At 38.7% G+C, this 26,419-nt stretch overlaps 1 protein-coding gene across 1 annotated transcript in view; it reads left to right on the forward strand.

Annotated features, from left to right (window-relative positions):
* The first annotated feature begins 2,262 nt into the window (after nt 1–2,262).
* The window catches only part of LOC106045294 (acyl-CoA synthetase short chain family member 3), a 73,417-nt gene continuing 49,260 nt past the window's right edge, over nt 2,263–26,419 (forward strand). Inside the window, 5 exon segments of the mRNA XM_066996115.1 lie at nt 2,263–2,420; nt 8,550–8,749; nt 22,768–22,865; nt 25,081–25,215; nt 25,482–25,622. Coding sequence (XP_066852216.1) covers nt 2,263–2,420; nt 8,550–8,749; nt 22,768–22,865; nt 25,081–25,215; nt 25,482–25,622 — 732 coding nt within the window.

Consider the following 26,419-nt stretch of genomic DNA (forward strand, 5'->3'; position numbering starts at 1 on the left):
CTAACAATCTGATTTGGGGAGAATGGGCTTCACAAATAGTGCAGAGGCAATTGTAAGTCCACTGGCAGTGCGCCACAGGTAGGGAGGTCATTGCACAGCACTCAGCCATGTGGTGGGCTTATGGACAGCCACAGGTCTAAGGCTTGTTCATTAGGTCTGAACAGGTGTCCCCAAAGGGGGAAAAAACATATTTCCATGTTTCTATAACTGCTTTCAGTCAGAATTTTCAGTCACAATGAGGCTAGTCATCTTAAAAGTAGGAAATACAAGATAAAACTTTGGGAATATTTTTAGAATGCTACGAGCAACTATGTTTTATGAACAAAGCAGTGTTCTACAGGCACATTTGTACAGCACGTGCCATACTACCAGGCACTCGGCAGCAGCGTCTCATTTCAGGGCTATCCAGGGGGTCACAGTGTTTGTAATCTCCATAAACTCCTCTGTTTGTACATTTTTTCTTTCTCTCTTTCTTTCCCTCCCCTTCCCTTCCCTTCCCTTCCTTCCTTCCCTTCCTTCCTTCCTTCCTTCCTTCCTTCCTTCCTTCCTTCCTTCCCCACAAATGTATTTTTGATCTTCCAGCTTTGTTGGCATGCTGTAGGGAAATTTTCATAACTTGTCCGCTTAGTCCTTTAGGTGTTTCAGGCTTCTGGGGAGGATGAACTTACTATAAATGAGTCTCTGATGCCAACGTGCTACATCAGTGCTACAGCCCTGATGGGGAGGAGAGCAAGCTGAATTGTGGTGCAGTGTGGGGCAGGTAGTTCACACAGCGCTGGGCAGTGCCCTGCTGCAAGCCATGGGAAACTGTCAGAGAGAACATTATTTTATTTGTCCCAGAAACAGAAGCAGCAACCAATCTTTTTGCTGAAAGACTGTTAATGATTTTGGAGTTCTAAAAGTTCTGATGAATGCGAACTCTATAGGTCAAATCCTTCATGCCTTTTTTCTTTTACTTCTTTTTTTTCTTTTTTTGAGGCAGGATAAGAAATTGATTTAATGGATTAAACCTATTGTAGTGGGTAAACAGACTAATTCTTCTCATCCCCGTATTCCTTTGCCAGTAATGTGATACACCATTATGTTCTCATTGTACTAATTCCACAGTACTCAGGTAACAGATGCCTAAATCAACTATGAGTACAAAACGTATCTTCTTTGAATTACAGAGTTCCTCTTAACCATATAACACCTTTTATAATGTGATTGCAGGAAGAATTTCCTGAGAGACTTATAATGGATAGACCTATTATAGCACTGAAATAATTTCATAAGGGACAAGACATGTCTTTGAAGCCGGTGTATGTCTTAGCTGATTTGTGCATTACAATAGTCTGAAACATTACCATTGAAACTTAGGAAGGGTTTCTAAATATATGCCAAGATGTGCAAAACAAAAGACCCACTACAAATGATGGAGGTCTTCTGGAATATGGAAGAGACTTTTTTTCATGGTACTAATAATATGCCTTATTTTTTCATAGGCAGTTTTTCTCAAAGTAAGAGTGTATATCAAAATAAATACTTGAGGAGTATTGTGGCTATGTATCATGCAAGTCATTAAGCCAAACATAATTTCAGTTTCTCCGTCTCTCCTTTTTCTGTCTTCAGTTTCTCTCTCTGATGACATTTGATTATAGTAAATTCCTCTCCATTCATGTCATTACATTCTGCTACCTCAGGCTGACAGTTAATGTACAGACGTATGTATGTAATAGCTTAATGAACAGTTGTGGGGTCTTGAGTGCAGTATTCAAGGGGACAAAGCTTAGTGGTGGTCTTCATTTATTACTATTAATAATAATTTATTTATTATTTGTGGATAGGGTTTAGGAGCTGGTGTTTGATTAAGGACATGGAATTTGGTGTAACGATGATAATCTGCAACCACGACTTTCTCAGGGAAAGAAAAAAACGTAAAGCAGGAAAATCTTCAAACTGCAACTGCTTTCTGGAGAAGAATTTTACCAGGAGAAAAAACATCTGGGCGTGGAAAAAACGGGCAACACTTGCGCCAACCGCTCAGGAACCTGGACTGCCTGTGGTTTATGAGGGAAAAGCGTAACAACTCCGGGGTTCGTCTCCTCTCCTGCCGCCCCTGCAAGCCCGCAGCAGGGATGTGGAGCCTGCCTTCGCCTGTGCCCTTCCCTCACCCACCGGCCACCGCACGCCCACGGGGCTCCGGGCCCGGCCCTCGGTGGCCGCCGGGGCAGGGGGGAGGGCGGCGGTGCCTGACCCCGACCCCGAGGCCCCGGCCCCGAGATGGCGGCGGGGCCGGACCCCCGACGTGGCAGCCCGGGCCGCCCGCCCCCGCTCGGCGGGGCTCCCAGCGCCCGGCTCCGCGCCGCTTGCCGGGGGCAGCCGGCGGCCGGGGCTGGTCTCGGTGGAGCCGCCGCCATCCGAGGGGGCTTCCGAGGGCTGTCTGGCATCAGGGGAGGGAAGGTTGCCTATGGGAACACAGAGACGGTGGCTTTCAGTTTTTTAACCTTAGAAGTTGGCTGAGTAGGTCATAGCTTCGAGGGCACGATAAGGTAACGTTTAGCAAAAGCGTTAGTAGCCTGGTATGTACATCCACGTGGCGAGTGGCGACCGCTCAGACGGAACGGACATCCTTCGTACAAATTTCAAGGAAAGATTTTCAGTACTTCTTCGAAGGCAATTTGCCTGCTAAAGTTTTGTCATGACCACCGTCATCACTTTTTCAGCAAATTTACATCATTCGCTTTGAACTTTTCTCAAAGAGAAACTAATCCAGGATAAAAAAGGCAAGGCAGGATGGAGGGCGTCTTTGGCACATTGATGTTCTTTGCCTTTTTAATGTTTTTTTTTCTGGCTTGATTTTAATTTAAAAATACTAAGCATTCTCAAAATATAATTAAAAATACTCATCACTCAAATCTGTCAGAGTGAGACACAGAACCAGCAGTGTGGAAACTCACTTTCTTATCGGTGTCTGTGATTGCTGCTTGGCAGCTCTCACAGTGAAAATTGTTTTTATCTCTTAAGCTGAATGTTAAGCAGCACCCAGCCAGCATAAATCTCTTTAAGTCATCGTGGCTGGATAACAGTCAGGAGTCTTAAAGTGGATTGATAAGGAGACCTGTGGTGCACTGACCTTGGGTTTTAAGGTCACGGTGCTGGTCAGAAAGGACGAGTAGGATTGCCTGCACAATTAAGGACCACTGAAGCTCCTTGGCTTTCCTGAACAAAATAATGAAAAAGTTGATACGATGGTTACTTTTTAAAAGTTAAGGGATAAGAATTTGATACACACTAGTGAGCATGGTTTTTCTATCAGATCCTGTCAAACAAATGTAATTTGATTTGATGAGTGCGATAAGCTCGCTGGCTGCAAGTGATGTGTTTTTGTCTTTTTAAAGCATTTTGGCTTCTTAGATGAAGTTATTTGGGCTTATGATGGGAATAGCTGGATAAAGTTTTATATGCTGAGGTCAGATTTATCTTCCAGTGGTCTTTTCTGACCTTCCGTCCCACTGTCATCTTTACCCCTCTGTGGATGCAGATTGCCACGGACTGAAGTTATCTCATCAGTGTGTGCAAGTAGGAGGGAAGGTGTAAGCAAGATGGAGCCAGGCTCTTTCCAGTGGTGCCCAGCGCCAGGACAAGAGGCAGTGGGCACCTTCTGAGAGATCTTCAAAAGCCTCCTGGAAGTGGTCATGGACAGCCTGCTCAAATGGCCCCCTCTAGGGGGCCCTTCCAACCTCAACCATTCTGCAATTCAGTGGGATTATACATGGGTGCAAGTCTCTGAAGACTCAACATCAGGCCCTAATTATTGTTTGGTTGTCAGGTATCTGTTGCTCTGTTGTGGATAATAAAGCTTCAAGTAATTCAAATTTGTTTAATGCTCTTTATTGCCTTAATGTGCAATGTACTGTTTTCTTGTTTGTTTTGTTTTGTTTTGTTTTTTATTTAAGTTCATGTTAAGAGATACCAGGCTGTATGGGATACTGGTGTAGTGTTTTGCTGCCTCTGAAGTCCCAGATGATTGCCACCATTCTGTGTGCCTAGCAGAACAGACAAACCTTTTGAGGAAAAGACTAAATTTAAGAAACAAAGAAGGTACAGGAAGCTCTTTCAGAATATTTTCTGAACAAACAGGACAGAACAGATCTGACCATGAGACCAGGCTTCCAAGAAAAACACAGTTTGCTGGTCTAACACGGTAAAGGTAGTTCTGGTTCTGAAGCTTGCCTAGGAAGAAGTTTATAGAAACCTTAAAATAATGTTAAGAAATTCATGTAAGTGCTTCTTGAGTTAGAAAACGTGTTGGAGACATATTGTTAGGTCAATTAATAAGCATTCTTTATTTTCAGTGTCATTGTTTTTGGCTGCCGAACCTGAGACTTGCAGAAACAGACACTTTCTGTTTTCTGGTCCCGTTTACTTCACCTGAAAAAGGTTTTTAACATCTGAAACTTCAGTTTATAAGACAAATCCTATTTCTGCCTTTCTAAGTACTGTAAGAGCATAAAAGAAATGTGCAGCATGCCCTAGTGCACTTTCTTTAGTCTCTTCTATTGGAAATACAGCATTATGTTAGTGGGATGCAAAATGCTTTGCAATCAGTGCCACTGTTGTCTCTTTGCTGAAGCAGTAATCTCAGGCACCATTGGCTATTCTGACCTGCATCAGTGGCTGGTATGGGAGAAAAATTAATGAGAATAGCAAAGAAGAATGATTAGTCAAAGAAAGGATGAAGGAACTGAAATTGTTTGGTGGAGAAGACTAAAAGGAGACATATGTTTTGAAATAGGTCAATTTTGGCTACAAAGCTCAAGGAGAAATTCAAGTCTGCTTTGAAGTGGTCAGAAAATAGGGATCTTAAATTGCAACAGGGGAGATGTAAATTTTAGATTTTGGAAAGAAATAATCTTTTTAATGCTAAAGGTAGTGAAACACTTGAACGTATTATTTGGGGATCTTGTGGGATCCTGATTAGGAAGGTTAAGCAATTTTTTTGTTGGGAATGGTAGAAATGTTTTTATCCTAACTAACGCAGGTAGAGGGCAATTTTGCAAGCTGTGTTCTTCATGACTCTAAGACATAAACATTATGTGAAATCACCTCTGAGCTTCAGGAATGTTACCCTCTTTGCTATTTAAGTGTTACTGACACTTTAAAAAAATGTGGCTGGATCAGTTAACATACCTTTATCTTAAAATACCTAATACCGTTGTGGTTTTGTTTAACACTTCATTCAACTTTTGTTCTGACTTCATCTAAACAAATTTAAAAAAAAAAAAAAAAAAAGAATCCCTTTGATTCATAGGAACTCAGGCTGGAGAAGTGTTTGTACCCTGCATGGCATTACAGGACTTAGCAATACACTTTTTTTTTTTTTCAGTTAAAGTGCAAAATAATTGTACAGTAGTTTTTTCTTTTGCATACATGCTGAGTTTATTCAGAACATTTACCATCCTTCTTTTTTCTTCTTAATTATCTTTGCTTCTGAGCCACTGACTGAAGACTAAAAATTTTCTCTGAACACAGCTACTTTGATTTTGAAGATAGCATATATTGTTGGAAATTACAACATAATCTTTGAATATTTGAATTTAGGCTTAATTATGTGTTGCCTTCATCATGATTATACTTATTTTATTACTAGCAAGTAGGCTGTTGACAGATCTAAAAACATTCTGAATGTGGTAAGAAACAATTCCGTGCCACAGACAGTAGATGTTAAGCTGTATGTAACTGGAGTCTTGCTATGGAAGACCTAACTACCTGACTTGTCACAAGTAGGAGAATGTGAACAGTGCTTCCTTGCCCCCTTCTGCTTCCCCTTGAGGATTCAGTCATTTTAAAGTTCAGTTAAGGAAAAGTTAGTACCTGTACTTGAGATTGCTGGTTGTGCAACGAGCAGCTCTGCCAGACCTGCAGGAGATGGAAGGCGCCGGCCCCAGACCAGGGAGGCAGGAATTCCTGCTGACGGCTGGAGGCAGTTTTAAAAGGGCTCAGGGGGTCCTAGTGTGGTAACCACGCTGAAATTATTACAGGGATGCCTTACTGGATGAAAGTTACACGTCCTGTGGATTACCAAAGGCTACTGTTTTCAGGGATGTACAGGAAAAAAGACTTACTAAAAAGATAGGTAGATACTGGCAGAACGTTAGCTTATAAAGTTGCTGTGAAGCAAGCTGCTTTGGTATTATAACCACATTTAAATTCTGCTGTGATTTTGGCAGGAGGAACCCTGCCATTTTTCTTCCACAGTAGTATCAGTGGACAGAAGACAAGCTCCTCCAAGAGATTGGTGGTGAAACTGAATCCAGTTTCTTTTACGTATTGGAGTTGTTACTGTTCACTCTTTTTGTTTCTCTTTTTCTCCTCCTCTGCTCCATTTGTTTAATGTTATTCCTTTCCTAGCCTTAGGAACTTAGCCTAAAGAATGGATCTTCAAGCTGGAATTCGGTCCATAAGCTGTATTGAGGTAAATGTCTGGTTAGCAACAGATTAGCATTTTACAGCCCTGCTTATGGCTAGATTCACTTGCAACTCTTACAAACATCCTGCAGATCCATCCCATATCTTTTTGCAGCCTAGTGGAATATTTTATTTTCAGTTCTAGATCTCTTTTTAAAATTAATGTCCTTATTTCAGGACTGGGGCCTGTTTTAATGCTGCTGTTGCTTTCCAGCTAAAGCCTATTCAAGCAAATTGATGTTCTTCAGAGATGTTCATCTCTTTGGCAAAAAGATGAATACGCAAAAACTTTTAGCAGCACCAGGCAGCTTTTCAAAGCCAGGTATTTTTTAATTTGTCAGCCAAAATGGGGTATTCCAGCACGTTCATGAGTGACAAGTAGAGAAGCAAGAGACTTGCACTTGTGTCCACAGTAGGTGCCTCTCTGCTTTCTCCGCTCCATGGTAGCCTGTGCTCCCTCCCTCCCTCTGACCTGGGCACCAGAGCTCTCGGCGCAGAGCCTTGGGTTTTGCTTCAGCCTGCAGTCACATGGGTTTTTTTGCTTGTTCACAAGTAGTAGTTTAAAAATGTCTTCGATAATGTTGATCTTACTGCATAACTTAATGGGAATCCAAGCTCTGCTACTCACTCATGTTTCCACCATTCTTAAGTAGCAATGCATGGTAACCCAGATACTGTGCTCTGCTGTTCCACTGTTCACATCGTCCTACAGAGATATGATATAAAAATCAGTGGATGACCTGAGCCTACACAGCTTTTATGACAGTAATACAGAATTTATCTGTATTACTTGAAGCAACTGACAAGCCTTTATTGTTCATATAGCTCGTTTATGGGAAGAGGTTTATAGCACAGAATGTTTTTTTGCTTTCTTGGTCTCCCACCTTCTCCTTATTAATGGCATTGTAAAGGAATCACAGGAAAAGTTTGCTACATCCTAACATCCTAATTGGTTTTGCTTTAATAATTGCAATTCTTTGACAATAGGGACTATTCAATGGCCTGTGTTCATATGGATATATGAATAATACATCAAATATCTTAATTTAGAGCAGTCCTGTACAATACAGGAAGGAAAGAAGGAAATGCTCTCTTTTAACTGGTAGTGGGTTACTCCAGGCCATCTATTTTAATTTTTTTACATTACAACAAGACATTATGACAGTGAGCATCCCCACAGTATTTTTGGAAACTCTCAACTCTATTTTTTCTGTGTGTTGCTCTTCTTTTGCTGTAGATAGATCTGTACAGATAGAAAAACACAAAGGAAAGCATTATTTTGAGTAAGCTAATTCTTAGGTTCTGTGTCATCTTTGAGCTAATTGTCATTGTAGAATCTGGTGCCTTCTTTTGTTTTCTTACTTGAGGATTATGCTACACTTGAGTTTTCTTTTTCTGTGTACAATTACAATAAAAATGAAACCCATGGTTGTGCAGATTTATTTATTTTTTTAATTAAAAGATAAGATTCTTCTGTAAATGTCTGGCTGTTGAAGAGACTATGACTCACACTACTTTACGGGGGCTTTTGAGTCACTGATGTAGAACATGGTAATGTCAAATGCATTATGAGTATCAGACAAATTTATAAGGTTTTATGACCATTGGGGTCAGTTTCATTTAGATACAGATGTGTGTATGCTTAACTGTTACTGCCAAGATGTGAATGAGAACATTTTGAGTCCTGAACCTTTTCTTCTTAAAATATAAGTTTATATGCCAGAAAAAAAGTGTAATAAGATATTTTCATAATGTCAAAATTATTTTACGTGAATGCATGTCTTGTTCCCTGAAATCGTAGCTATAAAAATCAGAATGATTGATGCAAAGTAATTTAAATCAAGTCTTAGTTTAGCATATTCTTAGTTAAGTCAATTAAGGTATAAGTACTTTACTTCTTTTACTTATCTTGGTTTATGTAGCTTTTTGAGTAAATTGTGGGGTTATAGAATAAAAAATGACTCCCTGAATGGAGAGTAAAGTTTTATGGACTATACTTCAATTGCAAGCTCTCATTCCTTAAAAGAAAAAACAAAAATAACAACCTGTCTTAGTCATTTGAAAGGTTGGCTGTAATGTACTTTCAACTTCTCTTTTAGGTTTGTAGGTGGAGAGCTGAATATTTGTTACAATGCTGTAGATTGTCACGTTGAGAATGGACGAGAAGACCACACTGCCATTATTTGTGATAGTCCTGTAACAAATACCAAAGAGAAAATTACATATAAGGAACTTCTTGAACAGATAAGTTTGAGAATAACCTTGTTACTGGAAATAGATTGGAAATACTGTACAGCAGGTAGGTATTAGGGAGGCAGAAGTGGTCTGCCTTGCTAGTTTATTGCTTTTGCTGTGCTCAGTATTGATTTATAAGCTTCACTGCTTTTATCCGATAATAGAGCATCTAAGAAGTTTTGATCTTCCTCTAATTATCTTTTTTTTCTTCAGTTTATTATTTTTTTGTCCTGGTCAGTTAAATTCTGAACTTTTCTCTCTTGAATCTGTTTTTTTCCCCCTCCCCTAAGAGTTCTTATTTCCTATATAACAGATAAAGCAAAATATTAGTCAAGCCACTTGACACTGAGTTGCTACAAAGAACAACAATGCTGCTCTAGTAGAAACGAAGGTGCACACCTTGGCTATTGCTGCAGGTAATGGAGTGTAAAAACAAATGCCAAGTTAACAGGAAGCAGGTCTAGACAGAGCTGTGTCACATGCCTGGTACAAATATAGAGAGGGTGTCGATGGCCTGCACTATTTCTCTGTCTGGGAAGCCTGGATTTTGACTGTCGGCTGGGGTGGCTGATGCAACTTACCTCTAGCTTGCCCCTGGCTGGGGTGGCGAATACTGAGTTCAGCATCAGCCCCGAGTGCCAGGCTCTTCGTGTGCCCGTCTCACCGCCATCAGCTGCTTATGGGCCTCACGCTGCTCCTCTGTGCCGATAATTTGGCAGCCTCATTACCTGACGTTGTCATTTACCAAAGGTCACCTGCTGATGCAACCCTCAACCAGGCCCAACCCATGCCGGTTGCTATAATTGGTAGTTAAATTGAATTTCCTGTTCAAATGCTGTATTTTAACTTTGTTTGCTCTGCTTTTCTGTTCTAGTTATATATAGCAGTTGCACTTAACACTGAACACAAAGAAATTTTGGAGTCAGACTCCTGTTCTTGCTTAATGAATTTCAGAGTGCAAGATGCATTACAGTGGATGGAACACACTCACTGTACTGCAGATACATGTAATACTTTTAAAGTGTTAAATGAAGTTCACAATACACTAGTTTGGTGTGTGAGGTTTGTATTCCACTGTTGGAAGAAAAGAGTAATCATACAGACACAAAAACTGATACATCTCTGCTGTACCATACCTTGTAAGAAAAATATAGAAAATATTTACTCCTCACCAGTTTTTTGTTGATTTACCAAGTCCAAAACTGACCTTTAAAGTTACCATGCAGTATGCTGGAGCTAAAGCCACTATTTCAGTGTTTTAAGAAATCAGGCAGCTTTAAAAGGGCACAGCTTCTCATCTGTTTTTTATGTCTATCTATATATAAATGAATTGTAATTATATGCAATTTTATTTGTCAAGTGCCATATATAAATGTATATGTATAAATGAAAAAAGTGTATATATATATAAATACCCATTTTTATATTTAAATAGGTATAAATAGGTATAAATACCTATTAATTTATTTTAATGAATACATCATGTTGATATAAATTATCTTCTGTGGGCTTCCTCTGCAGAAATTTCCTCTAAACAGCACTTGAAAAGTAGCCTTGGTTCACTTTTTAGGGTGGATGTTGGTGTCTCCTAAATTTGTGTATCTTTGTTTTCTGAAAGCACGTTAAACACTTTATGGCATGGAATATTTATGCAGAATGAGAAAGTTTTGCTAATGTACATATACATACTTTCTTCCATATTTCCTCTTACTGAGCATAATAAACCGAACGGGATAACTGGTTGAAGTTTTCTGGGGGTATGTAGCAGAACTTATTCAAAAGTTCATTGTAATCTTGCTGGTAGCTGAGTCCTATCTTAATATTGTTTTTGAATTCTGTACAGTCTGTTATTCTCCTTGATCAAAAGGGCATATGATTGTGAAAGGCAGGATTTGGGATTAATAACTTCTCATTTTCATCTTTCTAGTCCACTCTTGTGGAATAAATTTAACTTGGTTCATCTAGTAACTGTTGAACACCAGGTAACAAACACACCCACAGTTGACTGAAAATTACAGATACGTGGGCTGGTGTGTGTTGTGTCATAGATCTCATAAAGACTAGGAAAGTTTTTGGGACAAGGCCTACTAAAACACTATGAAGCATGGCTTACAGTGTTTGGCTCACATCCCGCTGCCATTGCTTGTTGCTGTGTTCTCAGTCTGCTCAAAGTAAGCCAAAAGTACTATATGCTGTAGTTTTGAAATAGACTGTCACTGCTTTGCATGCTTCGTTACAGACTGGTATGAGTATAGACCAGACATATGAACAAAGTTGACAAATAGGCTTAGTAATACCCCAGAGGTGAAAGAAACCTTTTGCTTCCTTTCTGGAATTCCTTTCCCAGTTTAAAATAGCCTTCAGTGTGAATCTGTGTGCAGACTGTAGTTTGAACTATACCCATCCAATGAATGTTTAGTAGTCTGTCGGGCCAATAAGCTGTTATTTCACTGAGAATGTCTTTTCAAAGAGGCTGCCTGTTCAAAATGTGTCTACAGGAGATCAGGGTTTGAGGTGATGGATTTCTTTCTGGCTTTTGGTAATAAAAGAAGACTTTATAGGTGGATTAACTAAAAGTTATGTAGAATAACTGTGGGTCGCAGGATGGGAAGATGCAGAATTATGTAGCAGGTTGGATCATTTGTCCAAGGATCAAACGCATGGTAAGGATGAAAAAAATGACATAGGTGCTTGGTTGGAGATAATACAACTCCTTAGGGAGGGTGGGATAGCTTGAGCTATGTCCTCAGGAAGCCTGTTGCTTTGAGATTACCTCTCTCTATCCTTTTACTCATTGCACTGCTGTTCAGATCTAAGACCTACAATGATGCTGCAATTTTAAGGTTAAGCACCACTAAATTGTAAATAATTGAGAGAAATGTTGGAAGCTTGTGGATGTTTAGTGTCCAACCTGTGAGAAACATTTTTTTTTTTTTTCAGAATTGGAGTAGAGGGATTGCAGGACAATTTCAGCAGTTTATTGATACAGATAATGACAAGATCTGTCTGTGCTGATACTCTGTGCAACTACATTTGGAAAGTCTTGGGACTCTTAAAGTGAAATTTTATATAGTGTATATGATTGCATTGTATTAATTATATGCTGTTACAGATGGAATGCTGCAAATATGGAGAGTGGGGCTCTGAAGAAACTTAAGACATGACAGTCTTCCAGAATGTACCTATTGGATTTATTTTATTTACTGATGCCTCTTACAGGCTTTTAAATGTGGATTACGTAATTGAACTGATTACAGTGAAATGGGGATGTAGCTGTAAGCTTTGTGTATACCTTGGGATAGTCTCTAATTCCAGTAGTGAGATGCCAGGAAAAGATAAGGGAAACATGAATTCTTTTAGAAAAGTTACTGAATCTCTGTAGTGTTAGGAAAAAATATATAGATATACCCAGAAAAAAATAGGGAGCAATGGCTTCTGTTCATTTAAAAACAATCTTTCTGATTGTGTTGGAAAGTAGTACCATTTTCAGGTTAAGACAAAGGTTGTTAGGTGGGTGAAAAAACCTCTCTGTTTACATTACTGGGTTATTTTCTGTAGGCTGCCTCCATTGCTAAAAATAAAAAATAAAAAAATCTCAAGAATTTGAATGCCATTGCAGTTGTTGACACTTGACAGATACTGTACATGAAAACAGTATGATTTCCCTTGGTCATTATTTCAGAAACAATGCATAGTTAATATGCTGAATTCAGTGCTGTAATAAATAATTTCTGAGTGCGATAACCTGACAGGAGTACTAAAATCCAGCCCTTCTTTCCCCCAAGCTGAGTCTCTGACAGCATTGAATGTTGCAAAAATATGAATGAGAGAGAATGGCTTCGGGGTTATCAGCATTGGGTTATGATGTAAATTCTTTGTTACACCCTAAAGGCATCTCCTTCTGAAATAGCTGTATTAGGAATTGTCAGGTTGTATTTATGTGTCTTGTCTGTCCGTCTTGCACTGCATTTATCTCCTGAAGAATCACCCAGGTTGTTTTGCTTCTAGTAGTCTTTTTCATTCTATGTGCTTTACTCCATCTTCTTTCTTTGCCTTCTGCCTTGAAAAATGGCCAATTGCTTCTTAGCTAGAAATAGTGACTTTCATTTCAAGAGATTCGTTCTCAGAAGTGCTATAAAATCAAAACTAGAGTACAGACAGAAAATCCTACGGAAACTGACAATCAAACTTTTTATTCTGTTTATCTGGTAAAGCAAAATTACCTTGCTAGAACTATGTATTAGGCTTCTTGTTTAATGCTGTTTTTCATTATCCTATTTAAATTTCAAAATCCATTCTTCAATGGATGTGCTAGAAAGATTTAACTATGATGTACAAGTGTAGCTCGTCAAAAATATCAATATTAGTATTCTGGAAAGGATGAGAGTAATCAGGAGTTTAGAGAGAGTGGTGCCTTGGGTTTTTCACATTCCACACGAAAGACTTCCAAATCACCTTAGAAATCTAAAGTAGCAGGAACTTGATCTAACTTGACTTATGTTGACTAGTGTTATACTACTCCCTTGACTTAAGTGTTATACTACAGCACGTCAACATCACTGATACCTGCAGTAATATATAATGTGGTGCAGTATTGGCAAAGTGAAGCAAAGCCATGCTGAATTAATTGCTGAGGCTCCTGACATTTCCGCTATATGTGGTTTGCAGGTTTTACTTTGGAATAGGTTTAATTTGATCCTTTGAAGCAAACGCCCCATAACTCACTTCAAAGCTGTCAGAACATAGCTGTTCAACAAATCTTTGCTTCCTTGACTTGTGGATGCCTTTAGGAAATGCCATGCTTTTATTTGATCTGTCTCACTGCTACTTGATTACTCTCCCCACTCTGAATGGAGGTTGTTCAAATAATGGCACGTAAGGGAAATAGGTGCTGTAGGAGTTTTGCAGAACGCTATGGTCTATCGCTTACAACTACCTGAAATTTCTTCTGAGGCAAACGCTTGTCTGGAACTCATCTCTTCTGCAGAGTGGATGCTATGGCATTGCTTCTGATCAAACATGAAATCCATGCCAAGCTGGTGAGTGTTAGAGAATCCCCATCTCATCCCAGGCCCTTCTAGCAGGCGCACGCTCCACAGCCGGTCTCCCAAACCAGGAAGGAAGATGGGCCTGTATCTGTGCCCTACCCACAGTCCCCAGCTTTCCCTCAATCCGAAGAACATGTTGACATGTGAGAGAAGGAAGGAGAAATCACTGCAATGAACCACAATCCCAGAAGCTGTCTGCCTGCATTAGAAAGAAATAAAAATCATCCCAACTTACATTTTTTTCTTGTTATTTTTTCTTGTTTTCTTGCACTGTATGTGCACCACTACAACCACTAGGTAGGTCCCTCATATACTACATTTGAGGAGAGGAAGAGACAGTGCAGTGGAATTTTGTGCAGAAACCTGCAGGGGCTGTGCTATCAAGGCATGCCACATGCATGGCTTATGGAGTTGCCAGGACCGTGCCTGGCACACAGGCAGAGGAGGGTCAGGACAGGTGGTCTATGATGGAGCTTCTTGCCCCACAGCACTTGCTTCACAGCCCCTGGGGAATCATCTTGTGAGAAAAATCTCAATAATTTTCTTCAGACAGGATCTTCTGTGAAGCTATTTTATTCGCGATTGCAATGGTAGGCGTCCTGCCAATTAGGAGCGCATTATAGTAAACATATCATAACCTTTTACTCCCTATTACGTGACACCTAATCACCTTCCCTGTTTCCTCGTTGGCTGAGGACTACAGGTTCACAAGCTACTCAATGCTTCTCTATACCATATATGTACAACTTTTTTGATCAACCCTTTAATTTCTCCTTTTTCTCTTTTTTTTTTTCTCCTTTCTTATGTTTTGAGAACTTGTGATCTTTGTTTTACTGTTCTCACACTGCTCATCCTGTTTTTTTCAAGCTTCTACCTTATTTTGGAACAGTGAGGCCTTCTACTGTCCACTTATCTACTTAGCATTTCTCCTTGTTATGACTACACAACTACCTTTGAACACAGAAGGTTAGTTTTCTACTGCAAAAACACAACTTAGTTTCTCACAATCTCAAGACATTACATCTCTCACAGGCAGACTTGCATTGCCTTTCCACAGCTCTGGGACCAGTGCCCTGACTGGGCCAGAAAGCTCCTAAACACAATCCTGCACTGAAAACACATCTAGGAAAGGAGTGCATACAGTTAGGCAGGCAGGCATCTGGACCATTGAATTTACAGTTCCCAGTGCCTGGTGTGACAGAGAGTGGGCCAAGGGGATGTTCCTGCATGTCATCTCCTGGGAGTCCTCAGGAGCTTGTGCGATGCAGATGTGTGCAACACTTGGCAAGTGTGTGCGGCACGCTTTTCCCTGGACTGTTGATCCTGGGACGAAGGATATAGGTAGCCTAATGAGCAGTGGACTTGGTGGAATGTTCTCCCCTCCCCTGAAGATCTGTTCAAGATCTCTGTGGCAGGGGCACATGCACCAAGCCACTTCTGAAGCATGATTGTCCCACATGTTTAAGAATGTGGTCTTCATCAGCTTGAAATAAATTCAGCACCACTTGTCCATCCTCTCCCAATTGGCAGCAGGCTTGACATTAGCAACATGATGGTGCATCTGCTGGAGAAACTCTTGCAGCAGTAGGAAAAGGAGGAAGTGATAATTAAAAGGAATAATGGAAGAGTGAAGAGGTTGATCAGCGCGTGGGGGGCAGCAGCAAGGTCTACTTTCTTTAAGTAGCCTTCCAAGAATGGCATGTTGGAGAAGCTGAAGAGGAGAGAAAGGCTTGCTGCCTTTGGTTTAGAGGAATGCTTATGTGACATGACTATTTTTACAGCATGAGATGCACTTCGGGGTCTTTCAGGAGCTCTCAATATTTGAAAAATCTTTTTGTATTTAGCTTGTGTTGAGGGACTTGACACTGTTAAGACCCACACTGTTCAAGACAGTCAGGTTTGGAATTCACTTTTGGAGCATTTGGAGTGGAATTTCTGTTTTAGTATCTTCTAAACAGAATTCTTCTGGCATGGACCAAAACTGAACTGCATTTTAAACCACTAGGGACAGCCGGGTGATTTACTTCAGAACTGCACTACTTCTCCAAACCTGAACTGCTAATAGAGATATAGTATTTGTTTGGTGGCAGGGTAAAAACAAAACTGTGCTCACTAAGGCTTGCATTTGACGTAAGTGTAATTTAAGTCCAGATCTTCAAATCTGAAAACCTACTTCAGCGTCCTGTTATATCACTTTGTCTCAGGTCATTTTATTACCGAAGTGTCAAGTATATTAAGGCAATAGAGCAGTCTTAAACTTTGAAGAAGAGCAGAGAAATAGCATGCTGGTAGGAAAATAGCAACTGTAAAATCTTGAGTGATAAAGTATGCTGTCTTAATGTAAACCATAAATGACAACACACTGTAACAAACTGGAAGGTTTCATGGCTTTTAACAGTTTAATGAAATGTCACTACTCACACTATTTTTTTTCTCTTTTAGGAAGAATGATTGCTTAAATGTTTCAGGGTTTCCACATCAATCTTAAGGGCAATGTAAACCTGCTTTATGATGTTCCACAATCTTCCAAATAGTTGCAGGTGGAGATAGTGTTTTATTCTGTAGGGCAAATGCTCACTGTGTGTCAGAAGGATGAAGGAAAAGACAAAAGGAAAATCATAGCTACCCACATATTGTATTGGGTTAATGCCTTTGGTGACATTGAACTCTACAGAGTGGGGAGGTTAAGTACAGACAAGTAACTAGTGAGCTTGCCTGGAAGATGTGGTTTCTGCCTGCAAAATGCTATATATATTCTGCTTGAAATCTACCATGAATAAATTTTATTTAAAGAAAACTTCAGTATATGTATTTCTCTTCACCGTCTCCCTCGTACAGCCAAGTAGCAAAGTTATGTAGCTCATATACAGGCACTGGGAATCTTCTATTACAAAATTACTAATTATGATCTTTAAATGATGCCTTTTCCATCCATAGGCAAACATTGCCTTTTTTCAGCATCAGTAATAATTATAAAAATGATAATGAATGTTTTGTCCATTGGTTTTAATTATTTATTTCTTACTATCCTTACTATTACTTATATGGGATATAGAATTACTCATTAAATATTATTTTTGCTTCCACTGGCCTTTTTGTCTACATGCTTAAGAGTCTCACAAGCAGCAAATATTAGGATTAGGTTTTTAAATTCTTTGAGATCAGTTGATATATTCTCTGTTAAAGTGAGTTTTCAGATTTTAATGTTTTCACAGTGGGAAGTGGAAAAAGGAATTTGCCTTTGGAAGCAGAGCTGTTATCCATACCTACAGTTATTTTCACTGATCTTATCTAGAAATGACTAAATGCCAGTGGTATGGCTATAAATCGTAGCTGTATAGATGTCCAAGCCATGTTGATTTGTGTTGGTACTTGACAGCACATTGATAGATAATAGTAGATCTAGAATTAAAAGATATTTTCTTCTGATAATCAATAATGTTTAATGTGAGAGGTCTGTTATGAATGAGTTGCATACATTAGTTTACGTGTGTTTGCATCTTGGTATGCTGATGACTTTGCCTTATAAACAGATTCTTTGTCTTGTGGCTGAAAATAACAGCGGGGATTTATGCATTGTTTATGAAATAGGGAAGTTGTTCTTACCTTCTTATGCAAGCACGCATGCCTGGGGCTCCTGTGTTTCCATTTTCTTAAATCCTCAGGCAGAAGTGTAGAAATATGCATGGTTTGATTGTGGATGAGCTGTGTATTTAATGCAAACACAACTCAGGTGCATCTGGAGCTCTTGGGTGTTGCTGTCTCATGTTGCAGGAAGTCTGGATGTGTGGTCCCACTGAAGAGAGAAGCGGTGAAGTAATGCCATGCCACTCTGCAGTGCACGCATGGGCTGGGTTCCAGGACTGGATGCTATTGCCCCTTGTTTTCTTGAGTGCGATCATAGAAGAAAGCACCTAAATGCCTGTAAATTACTGAAAGTAACATTGCCATTAGGATTTGAAATGTTAAACTGGGATAAAGTAATTATTTAAATAGAGAAAATACAAATTTGATAAATAATATAAATGAAAGCAAAACATTTCATAGCTAATCTACCCTGCTGACTGGTGCATCCTTGAAAAAGAAGGTCCTTCCCTCCTTCCCTCCTGTCCTATTTACACAAGAGTGGCATAGGCTGTTCCCATTACATGCATTATTTGCTGGGTCACTGCAAACGTCTCTTTTTGCTTTGGAGGCTTGGAAGTGGTTATTTTCCGTTCTACAGGCAACATCCTCCTGCTGCTCTCAGAAGTTTGTCTCCCCTTTCCTTTCTCCTCAGTCTGAAAGGAACCAAAGGGAAGAGTCTTTCACAAGTCTCAACTTTACTTAAAACCTAACCTATGTGATATAATGAATAAATAAGGAATAACACAGCGTAGGTAAGGTGTGACATACTCATATATGAGTAGATTCACATAGCACTGATAGTGAAAGAAATCAGAATCTCAAAATTTCTATTACTTACTGTGGTATTTTCTAGTGAATGGCAACCTATCAAAGAAAAGTGTTTTACTAGTGTGGATAAGAAGAGTTCCCCTGCAAAACAGAGCAACTCCTTTACTCTGAACTTAGATTTATATGTGAATTTAGCTATCCCAAGAACTTCCCAGAGAATTTAACATTTTAGTCTTATCATTAGTGTAGGACTATGCAAACAAAGCACCAGCTCTTGTTACTTCTGGTTGGACTCTGTAACCCTGCTTGTGGAATTCTCCAGCTTGTGACTTCCTGGGATATTTCTACTTCTGTCCTGTTTTGTAATAGTTTTTTAGTCTACTCTGTGTCTTCTCAGTCTACAGTTTTTCCTGTTAACCTATTAGCCAGTGTTTTGTACACAGTTACATGCAGTTGTACCTCTTTACTTATACTCACAGAATCACAGAATGCCTGAGGTTGGAAGGGACCTCTGGAGGTCATATCCAACTTTCCTGCTTAAGCAGGCCTCCTAGAGCAGGTTGCCTCTCTAAACTCTGATGTTTATTAAAAAAAATTAAATGAGGTTGGCAGGTTTAGATATTATCTGAGTGTCACACAACTGTCAGCCTCTTGAACTCCAGAAACCTCTGACAGGCAAGTTAATTTGTTTGCTCTTGGGGAATTAGTAATTTGATTTTCCTTCAGAAGATGCCATATTCCATGCTGCTACGAGTGCACAGCACTTGTCACAGGCTTCCCAGCTCACTTTCTAAAAGAACTTACTAGGCACCGTCCTGATGTACTAATGAAATAGTACATTATCACAAAAGTAGTATTGACTATACACTCTTGAGGTAATGAATATTTACCTCACAGTGATATGGATGACTGACATTGCTTCTGAGCCTCCAGATTTGTTTGCCAGTTCTTTGCTCCCATACACAATCTATCTTCAGGCTTTTACATACTAGAAATTTGAAAATGAGAGGAAAAATGTTTTCCTAAATCTAATTGTGCTTCTTTGAATTTGTACCTGCATTTGGCTCAGGGTATAAGACTTCTTGTCGTAAGTTCTGGGAAGTTTACAACACTGCACTGGAGAAAATTGGAAAACTTACTTCACATTGATTTGTGTTTCAAATGTAGGTAGAACAGAAGTTGTGTTATGAAATGCCTTGCTTATGCATATTTTAAAATATTAAAATTGAGAAATGTAAGTGAGCTGGCTAAAAGAATTTATGGTTAGAGTGGCATTTAAAAATTGCAAAACCTTGCTATTGATTTTTGCTATAATATAATAATAATAATAATAATTTGTGTCAATCCACTTTCATTTTATATAAAAATATGTATTACAGTGTTTTAAAAAGTATAAATTGTCTCTTCAGATCCCTAAAGTTTGAATTTTATGAATATCAGTAAATTGAAAGCACTTCTTTTAAAAAGTTGAATTCATTTCCTCTTTCCTGCCACCCCCGTTTGGTGTCTTAACAAAGCAGAAGTTAATAGAAGAGCTGAAGCACTTTGCTGGATTTATGAAAAGTAGCTTGAAGGAGACTAATGGCAGGTCCAGTTTTTCCATGTCTTTCTTCCTACTCCCTGACTTTTTCAACAAGCTGTAAAAATTAATTTTAACTCATAGAAGTTTTTGATTAGGAGAAAAGTAATAGATTAGATTTTGATTAGAAAAAAAAAAAACCTTTTAAAATGAAGATTGTTACAATATGAATCATCTAGCATGTTTATTTTTAGACTATTTTGCAATTGCTAACTATTTAATCTCAGTAGAGTTTCTCTGAGGGACAAAAAGAGAACACTGTAATCATAGTCTTTTAGTCTTTGCTTCATGCATTAAAAGGAAAACAGAGAAAATTTAAGTTATTTACTCAAAGTCACTTAGCAGATATTTTTAATGGTTAGCTATAGAATTACTGCCTGCAGGCCATGGATTAAATCTTAATTTATGTTGCCTTTTTCTCCTTTAAAAGGCAGAGCTAAATATTTTGTTTTATTTTTTGATCCATCTGATGTATAATGAAAGTGTAAGAAAATAGGAGAGGCACATTATCAATCTAAATTTCAAGCCTTTCCCCAGTTATGCAATACTATAAAACTTGCTTGGTAAGTGAATTGCACACTACTGGATTATCTTTAAGATATGAATATAAGTAGCTGTGATAGAAAGCGTTCTTCTGAACTCAGATATTAATTGAAGCAGTCTCAAAACCCGCCAGTATTTGTATTAGGCTATTGTATGAATTAGGTACTGCAGTACAGGGCCTAATTTTGGAAAGATTAACTAGAAAGAGTTAAAGACATGAAATGGAAATCTGGCTTTGAGGTGTTTTTTCGGAAGAAAGGTCAAACTTCAAGTTTTGTCAGAAGAGCTAAATAACAGACACTTTCTAGTGACTATGAAAAGCTACATATACTTTAACAGCTTGCCTTAATTTAACATGAATATTAAATAGGACTGGGAATGCTGCAGAGTCCTGCAGCTGATAATTTCTACTCTTGTCAGGTATCGGCAGTGTTATAGACCTTCTATGGTGAATTGTGATGAAGTGATACAGTGTATGAGAAGAGGCGTTTCTTCTAATCTTTTATTTCATCTGAATTTGAGAATATGTAGTTTTCAATATCAAAACAGTAGATACTTTTGAAGAACATTAATTATATTTTGAGAAATTAACATGACATTTGTTTAAGCACTTTATCTTAATAAACTAGGAAAGCTGAGAAGGATGTTTTAAGAACAGTGCTTCTATGTTTATTTAATAAGGTAGTTGCTGTGCCTTTGACAAACAGATATATTTTTTTTTGAATCACAATAATTATATAGCAATTCCAGAGGGCTTTTTAGACTTTAAGTCCTAACCCTGCAAAATAAATATGAGTAATAGAGTTTTTCAGACATGATTTTTGAAAGCTCTTCAGGCTAAAGCAGAATTATGGTTTGCACATGAACAACAGTTCTTTGAAATGCAAAATATAAGAGACACCCAAGTTATTCAAAACTATCTTTTATTATCCTCCATTGAGGTCAGAAATACTGTATTCCTCACTTATTTACAGTTGACACAGTCAGGGATTTTAATACGGCATCCTTGAAGAAATGAGTTAATATTTTGTAATATTTTATTCTGAATAAGACATAGTTCCTGTGCACAGATGTGGCTATAAATGGTTACACCTACTTCTCATTATAATGAGCACATACAGGACCATGGAGAGTGATCAGTAGCAGCCAGCATGGGTTTATGAAGGGCAGGTCCTGCCTGACTAACTTGATCTCCTTCTAAGATACGGTGACCTGCTTAGTAGATGCAGGAAAGGCTATGGATGTTGTTTACCTTGATTTTAGTGAGGTGAGGCATTTGACACCATTTTTCATAGTATTCTCCCAGAGAAATGCAGCTCAGGTGTACAGTTTGCTGGGTGAAGAATTGTCTGGAGAGTCATAGTGAATGGAGTTCTGTCCAGATGGTGGCTGGTCACCAGTGGAGTTCCCCAGGGCTCAGTATTGGGGCCAGTTTTGTTTAACATTTTTATCAATGTGGATGAGGAATTGAATGCACCCTCAGTAAGTTTGTAGATGACATCACGTTAGGCAGGAGTGTTGATCTGCTTGAGGGTAGGAAGGCTCTGCAGAGGGATCTGGATAGGCTGGACCGATGGGCTGAGTCCAATCACAAGATATCCAACAAGGCTAAGTGCTGGGTCCTGCACTTGGGTCATAACAACCCCATGCAGTGGTATAGGCTGGGGGAAGAGTGGCTAGGAAGTCACCTGGCAGAAAAGGACCTGGGAGTGCTGGTTGATGGCTGGCTGAACATGAGCCACCAGTTAGCCCAGGTGTCCAAGAAGGCCAATAGCATCCTGGCCTGCATCAGAAATAGTGTGGCCAGCAGGACTGGGGAAGAGATTTTTCCTTTGCATTTGGCACTGGTGCCACTACACCTCAAGTACTGTGTTCAGTTCAGGGCCCCTCACTACAAGAAGGACATTGAGGTGCTGGAGTGTGTGTAGAGAAGAGCAATGAAGCTGGTGAAGGGACTAGAAAACAAGGCTTATGAGGAGCAGCTGAGGGAACTGGGGAGTTTGGAGAGGATACCTCATTGCTCTCTACAACTGCCTGAAAGGAGATTGCAGTGAGGAGGGTGTCCATCTCTTTTCACAGATGACAAGTGGTAGGATGTGAGGAAAAAGCCTCAAGTGGCATTAGGGGAGGTTTAGATTGGATATTAGGAAGAATTTTTTTATGGAGAGGGTGGTTATGTGTTGCAACGGGCTGCCCAGGGAAGTGGTGGAGTCCCAGTCCCTGAAGGTATTTAAGAGACATGGGGACGTGGCATTAAGGGACATGGTTTAGTGATGGGACTCAGTAGGTCGGTCTGATGGTTGGTTGGACTTGGTGGTCTTGAAGGTCTTTTCCAGCCTAGATGATTGTATGATTAGGACTGCAGGCTCAGCTGCTAAAACTTAATTGCCTTATAATATTTGTAGTTCTGTCCTGTCTTGAAGCACTATTTATTTTTGTAATATGTTTTTAGAAACGCATTATAGATTAGAAGGCAATATCTTGCTCTTTATTTTTAACTTGTATGGTATGATTCAGGTCTCTTTGTAGAGCTGTGTATAATACCTGATGGAAATAAATGTTCATGGCAGTCTGAAATGGATCATGTAACAACACAGCCAGAGCAGTATCAGCAGGTGCAGCAGAGTTATATAATGGTTGTATGAGCACTGGATTTCTTTAAAATGTGTGTCACTTTTCTTAAGGAGGAGGGAGGTGCAACGAAAGTGCAAGAAGTTTGAAGACAGGCTTGTGATCAGATGTGTGGCTGGGGCAAGAAATGGAAAGAGCTTTGTGTTGAATGGTTGGTTCAGTGCTTGAGTGCAGGATCTCTTTGTAAACGTCTTCATAATGGTACTGACATTTTGTGCTTGCCTGTTTTCAGTTTAGGCTTTCTGCAGCTTTCTGAGTTGGCCCACTAAAAGCATTTGTTGCTTCTTCTAAACCTTGCCTTGCATGCTGCTAGACACTATGAAAGAATTTGTAGAAGGAGCCTTCACAGAAGAATAAAATTGTTGGTCTAGTACTATTGGACCTTGCTGTATCTCACTTCTACTTCTTCATATTTTTTTTTTCTACAGCTCACTATCTCTGGCATTTCTTCTCCAGCAAACCTCAGAACTTCTCTGCTTTTCCATCGTACTAGTTGTATTTCTATGTAATCTATCATGCAGGATTACATGGAGGCATGGAAAAGGTGGGAAACGGGTGTATAAAAGCGATATGGGAGTGGAGGTGCAGGGAAAATGATATCAGTAGACAGAGAGGTAAAACACTAGAAAACAACCAGTGATGAACCTTTGATTTGCACAGAGTGATCCATGATGCTTACAAGCGTCACTTGGGAAATACATCACCTTAGCCAATGTAGTACTGGCTATATTTAGATTTCCTTGCTGCTTACAAAGTAGTTGATGAGCAGAGGGGGCACAATTTACAAATGACTCTAAACCTGGCATTGGCAAGTCGTTCATTGTAACAATTGAATACAAACATGTTAATAACATATTAATTATAACTAATTCCAGGGTAGCCTCACGATGAATTTTCAGTTTAACTGCATTGTATTGTATCATCTTTTTATCAAAATCACTGCATCCCAAAAGGGAAAGATGACAAATGCTGAAATTTTAAAGCTCATCAGAAACCTTTATTTTGAGTATAAGCTAATTAGTAAACTTTCCTGAATGGCAGATTTAGACAGGAAACGTTTTGTTATTATTTGAAATAATCTTAAGAATAAATTGTAAGAAAACAGTCTGTGCTTTCTGTGTAAAGCTTAATGCAGCCTTAACTGTGGCATTGTGGTTTGCGCCTACCTAATGAGATTTATGCTAATGCATACATTTACTAAACTAGCTGTATCAGACTGAGGTACACAAGATAAATATACTTCTAAAACTCCAGAAGCAAGGAGATTGAAGGCTCATTCTTCTATAATTAAAATGTGTTCTAACATATAGTTTCTTTGGTGTTTTTTGTTTCCTGAAATACAAGAAATAAAAATACTGATCTTGGGACTTAAATCAAAATTGTTTGTATGCAGTGAAGTGACTTTTTTTGCCTTAGGAAATCTTACATCAGCATCTTACTGAGGTTGATTTAATGAAAAATGTAATGGAAAAGCTGGAAATCTTCTAAATCCACATCTGGAAATAGAAATTATTCAAAAAAAAAAAAAAAAAAGCCAACAACAAAGCAGAACTACAGAAATTTGATTTTAACAGGATTTGCATCCTGAATCCTGCAGCCATCACTTGAAAGACTCTAGCTTAAATTCCCTCATGTGCTTTATGACTTTAGCTTATTCTTTTCTGGTATTTCTAGTTTCTTGTCATCTCTTGTTTGTTTTCTTTTTCCTCTTTCCCCCTCTTACCCTCCCGTGTCATTTAACTGCACACTGAGAAAGAGCCACCAAATTACTATAGCTAGTTGGGTTCAGACAAATAATTAGGAAGCAGTCTAACTAGGATAGATGGTTGTTGACATTGCTGTTCAGCTTTTCCTTTAGTGGAGGGCTACATGGAGATGGGGTTTTCTGTCTGATCAGTAAATTTTGTGCCATTTACGAGATCTTATTGCTCAAATTTGGTTGAAAATGGTGAAAGTGTGTCAGAGTTATTAGAGTGCTGCAGAACAAACAAAAAACAGATGCATGGACAGCAAGATCACACAAGCTTTGTTTCCTTAGAAAACTGATCTAACCCCTCGTTCTAATTATACGAAGATAGATTTTCTATATTGAGTTCCATTAACCAACTAATTGCATGGAAAACATGTTATTAGGTTACATATACTTTATAAAAATATATTGCAAATGTATATATTAACAGTCTAACTTCTTCATTTTAGCCCAAACTTATTGTAACAGCAAGTTTTGGAGTTGAACCGAAAAGATAAGTGGAATACGTATCACTCCTAGTAGTTGCACTTGCAAGAGTACAGGACAAACCTGAGAAAGTTTTTCTTTACAGGCAACCTAACTTGGTGAGTGTACAGTTGCAGTGCCTTACTGTTAACTTTCAGATATATGTATAGTCCATGTTTCTTCTGTCTTCTACAAGTAAAATTTTTTTATGTATGTGTTCTAGTTTGGTTTTGTATTTTATGGGGAAAACTTAAATGCATAATATTTACATAGTAAATAGAACTAATGCTACTGTACAGAAAATTGAATAGTATGTTTTTTTGACCCATTTACATTTTATTCCATCTGTTTTTCTTTGAACTTTTTTCTGTTTTTCAATGGGCAGGGACATGTTCCTCTTGCCCCGGGTCGTGATCTTGACTGGGAAGAGGAGCTTTCAAAAGCACAATGTTATAAGAGTATCTCTGTTCCTTCAGACCATCCGCTTTATATTCTGTATACTTCTGGAACAACAGGCTTGCCCAAGGTAAAGGACTATGTGTAGTCTAACTGTCTGTAACCTATTTGCAGTTCCACTTGAGGAAAATATTTAATTAAAATGGTTGAAAATGTTTACCGGAGCTCACTGCTATAAATTATTAGCATTGCTAGATATGCTTTAATCTCATTTATTCATATTTTTCTACTTCAAAGTCCAGGAGAAAATTGTGTTTGTTTATTTAAATAATAGTAATATAAAAATATACTTCATTTAACCCCAAATATTCATACAATAAAAACTTGTGAGGATAGCAGAATGTCTTCCATCCATGAATATCTTCTGTACTTTAACTGTTTGCGATAAGCATAGGATACTCCTTTAATGGCAAGATTAGTTAATATATCACTTCTACGATAGCATTTATAGCTGAATAGTCTTTGCTTACTTGTTATTTACATATTAGCTAATCTTCTCATAGATGAGGTGTAATGGATGACATTACAGTTTAAATGGAATTAGGCATCTTCTAAAGGCTTGCATTGCTGAACAGTTCTGAGACTATAAATCCCATGAAGATGAAAGTTAAGATTGAGTAAGACTGAAAATCAACATAGGGCATCCTTTGGAAATGTTTGCTTTCAAGTGTCAAGTAGTCTTAATGATCTGTTTTTAAAAGATCTTATTTTAAAAGCAAACTCTTTGTGTTTGCTTGGTTCTTACAATTCTTTTATGAAGAGTAGTTCAATCTGAACATAGTTTACCAGCAGTGATCTCACTACCACAAATTCAGAGCCAGTATCACACTGATATGACTTAATTCTAAGTGATCATGCAAGTAAAAT

The sequence above is a fragment of the Anser cygnoides genome, chromosome 1 (genome assembly GCF_040182565.1).
Source record: "Anser cygnoides isolate HZ-2024a breed goose chromosome 1, Taihu_goose_T2T_genome, whole genome shotgun sequence".
Classification (NCBI taxonomy): Eukaryota; Metazoa; Chordata; class Aves; order Anseriformes; family Anatidae; genus Anser; species Anser cygnoides.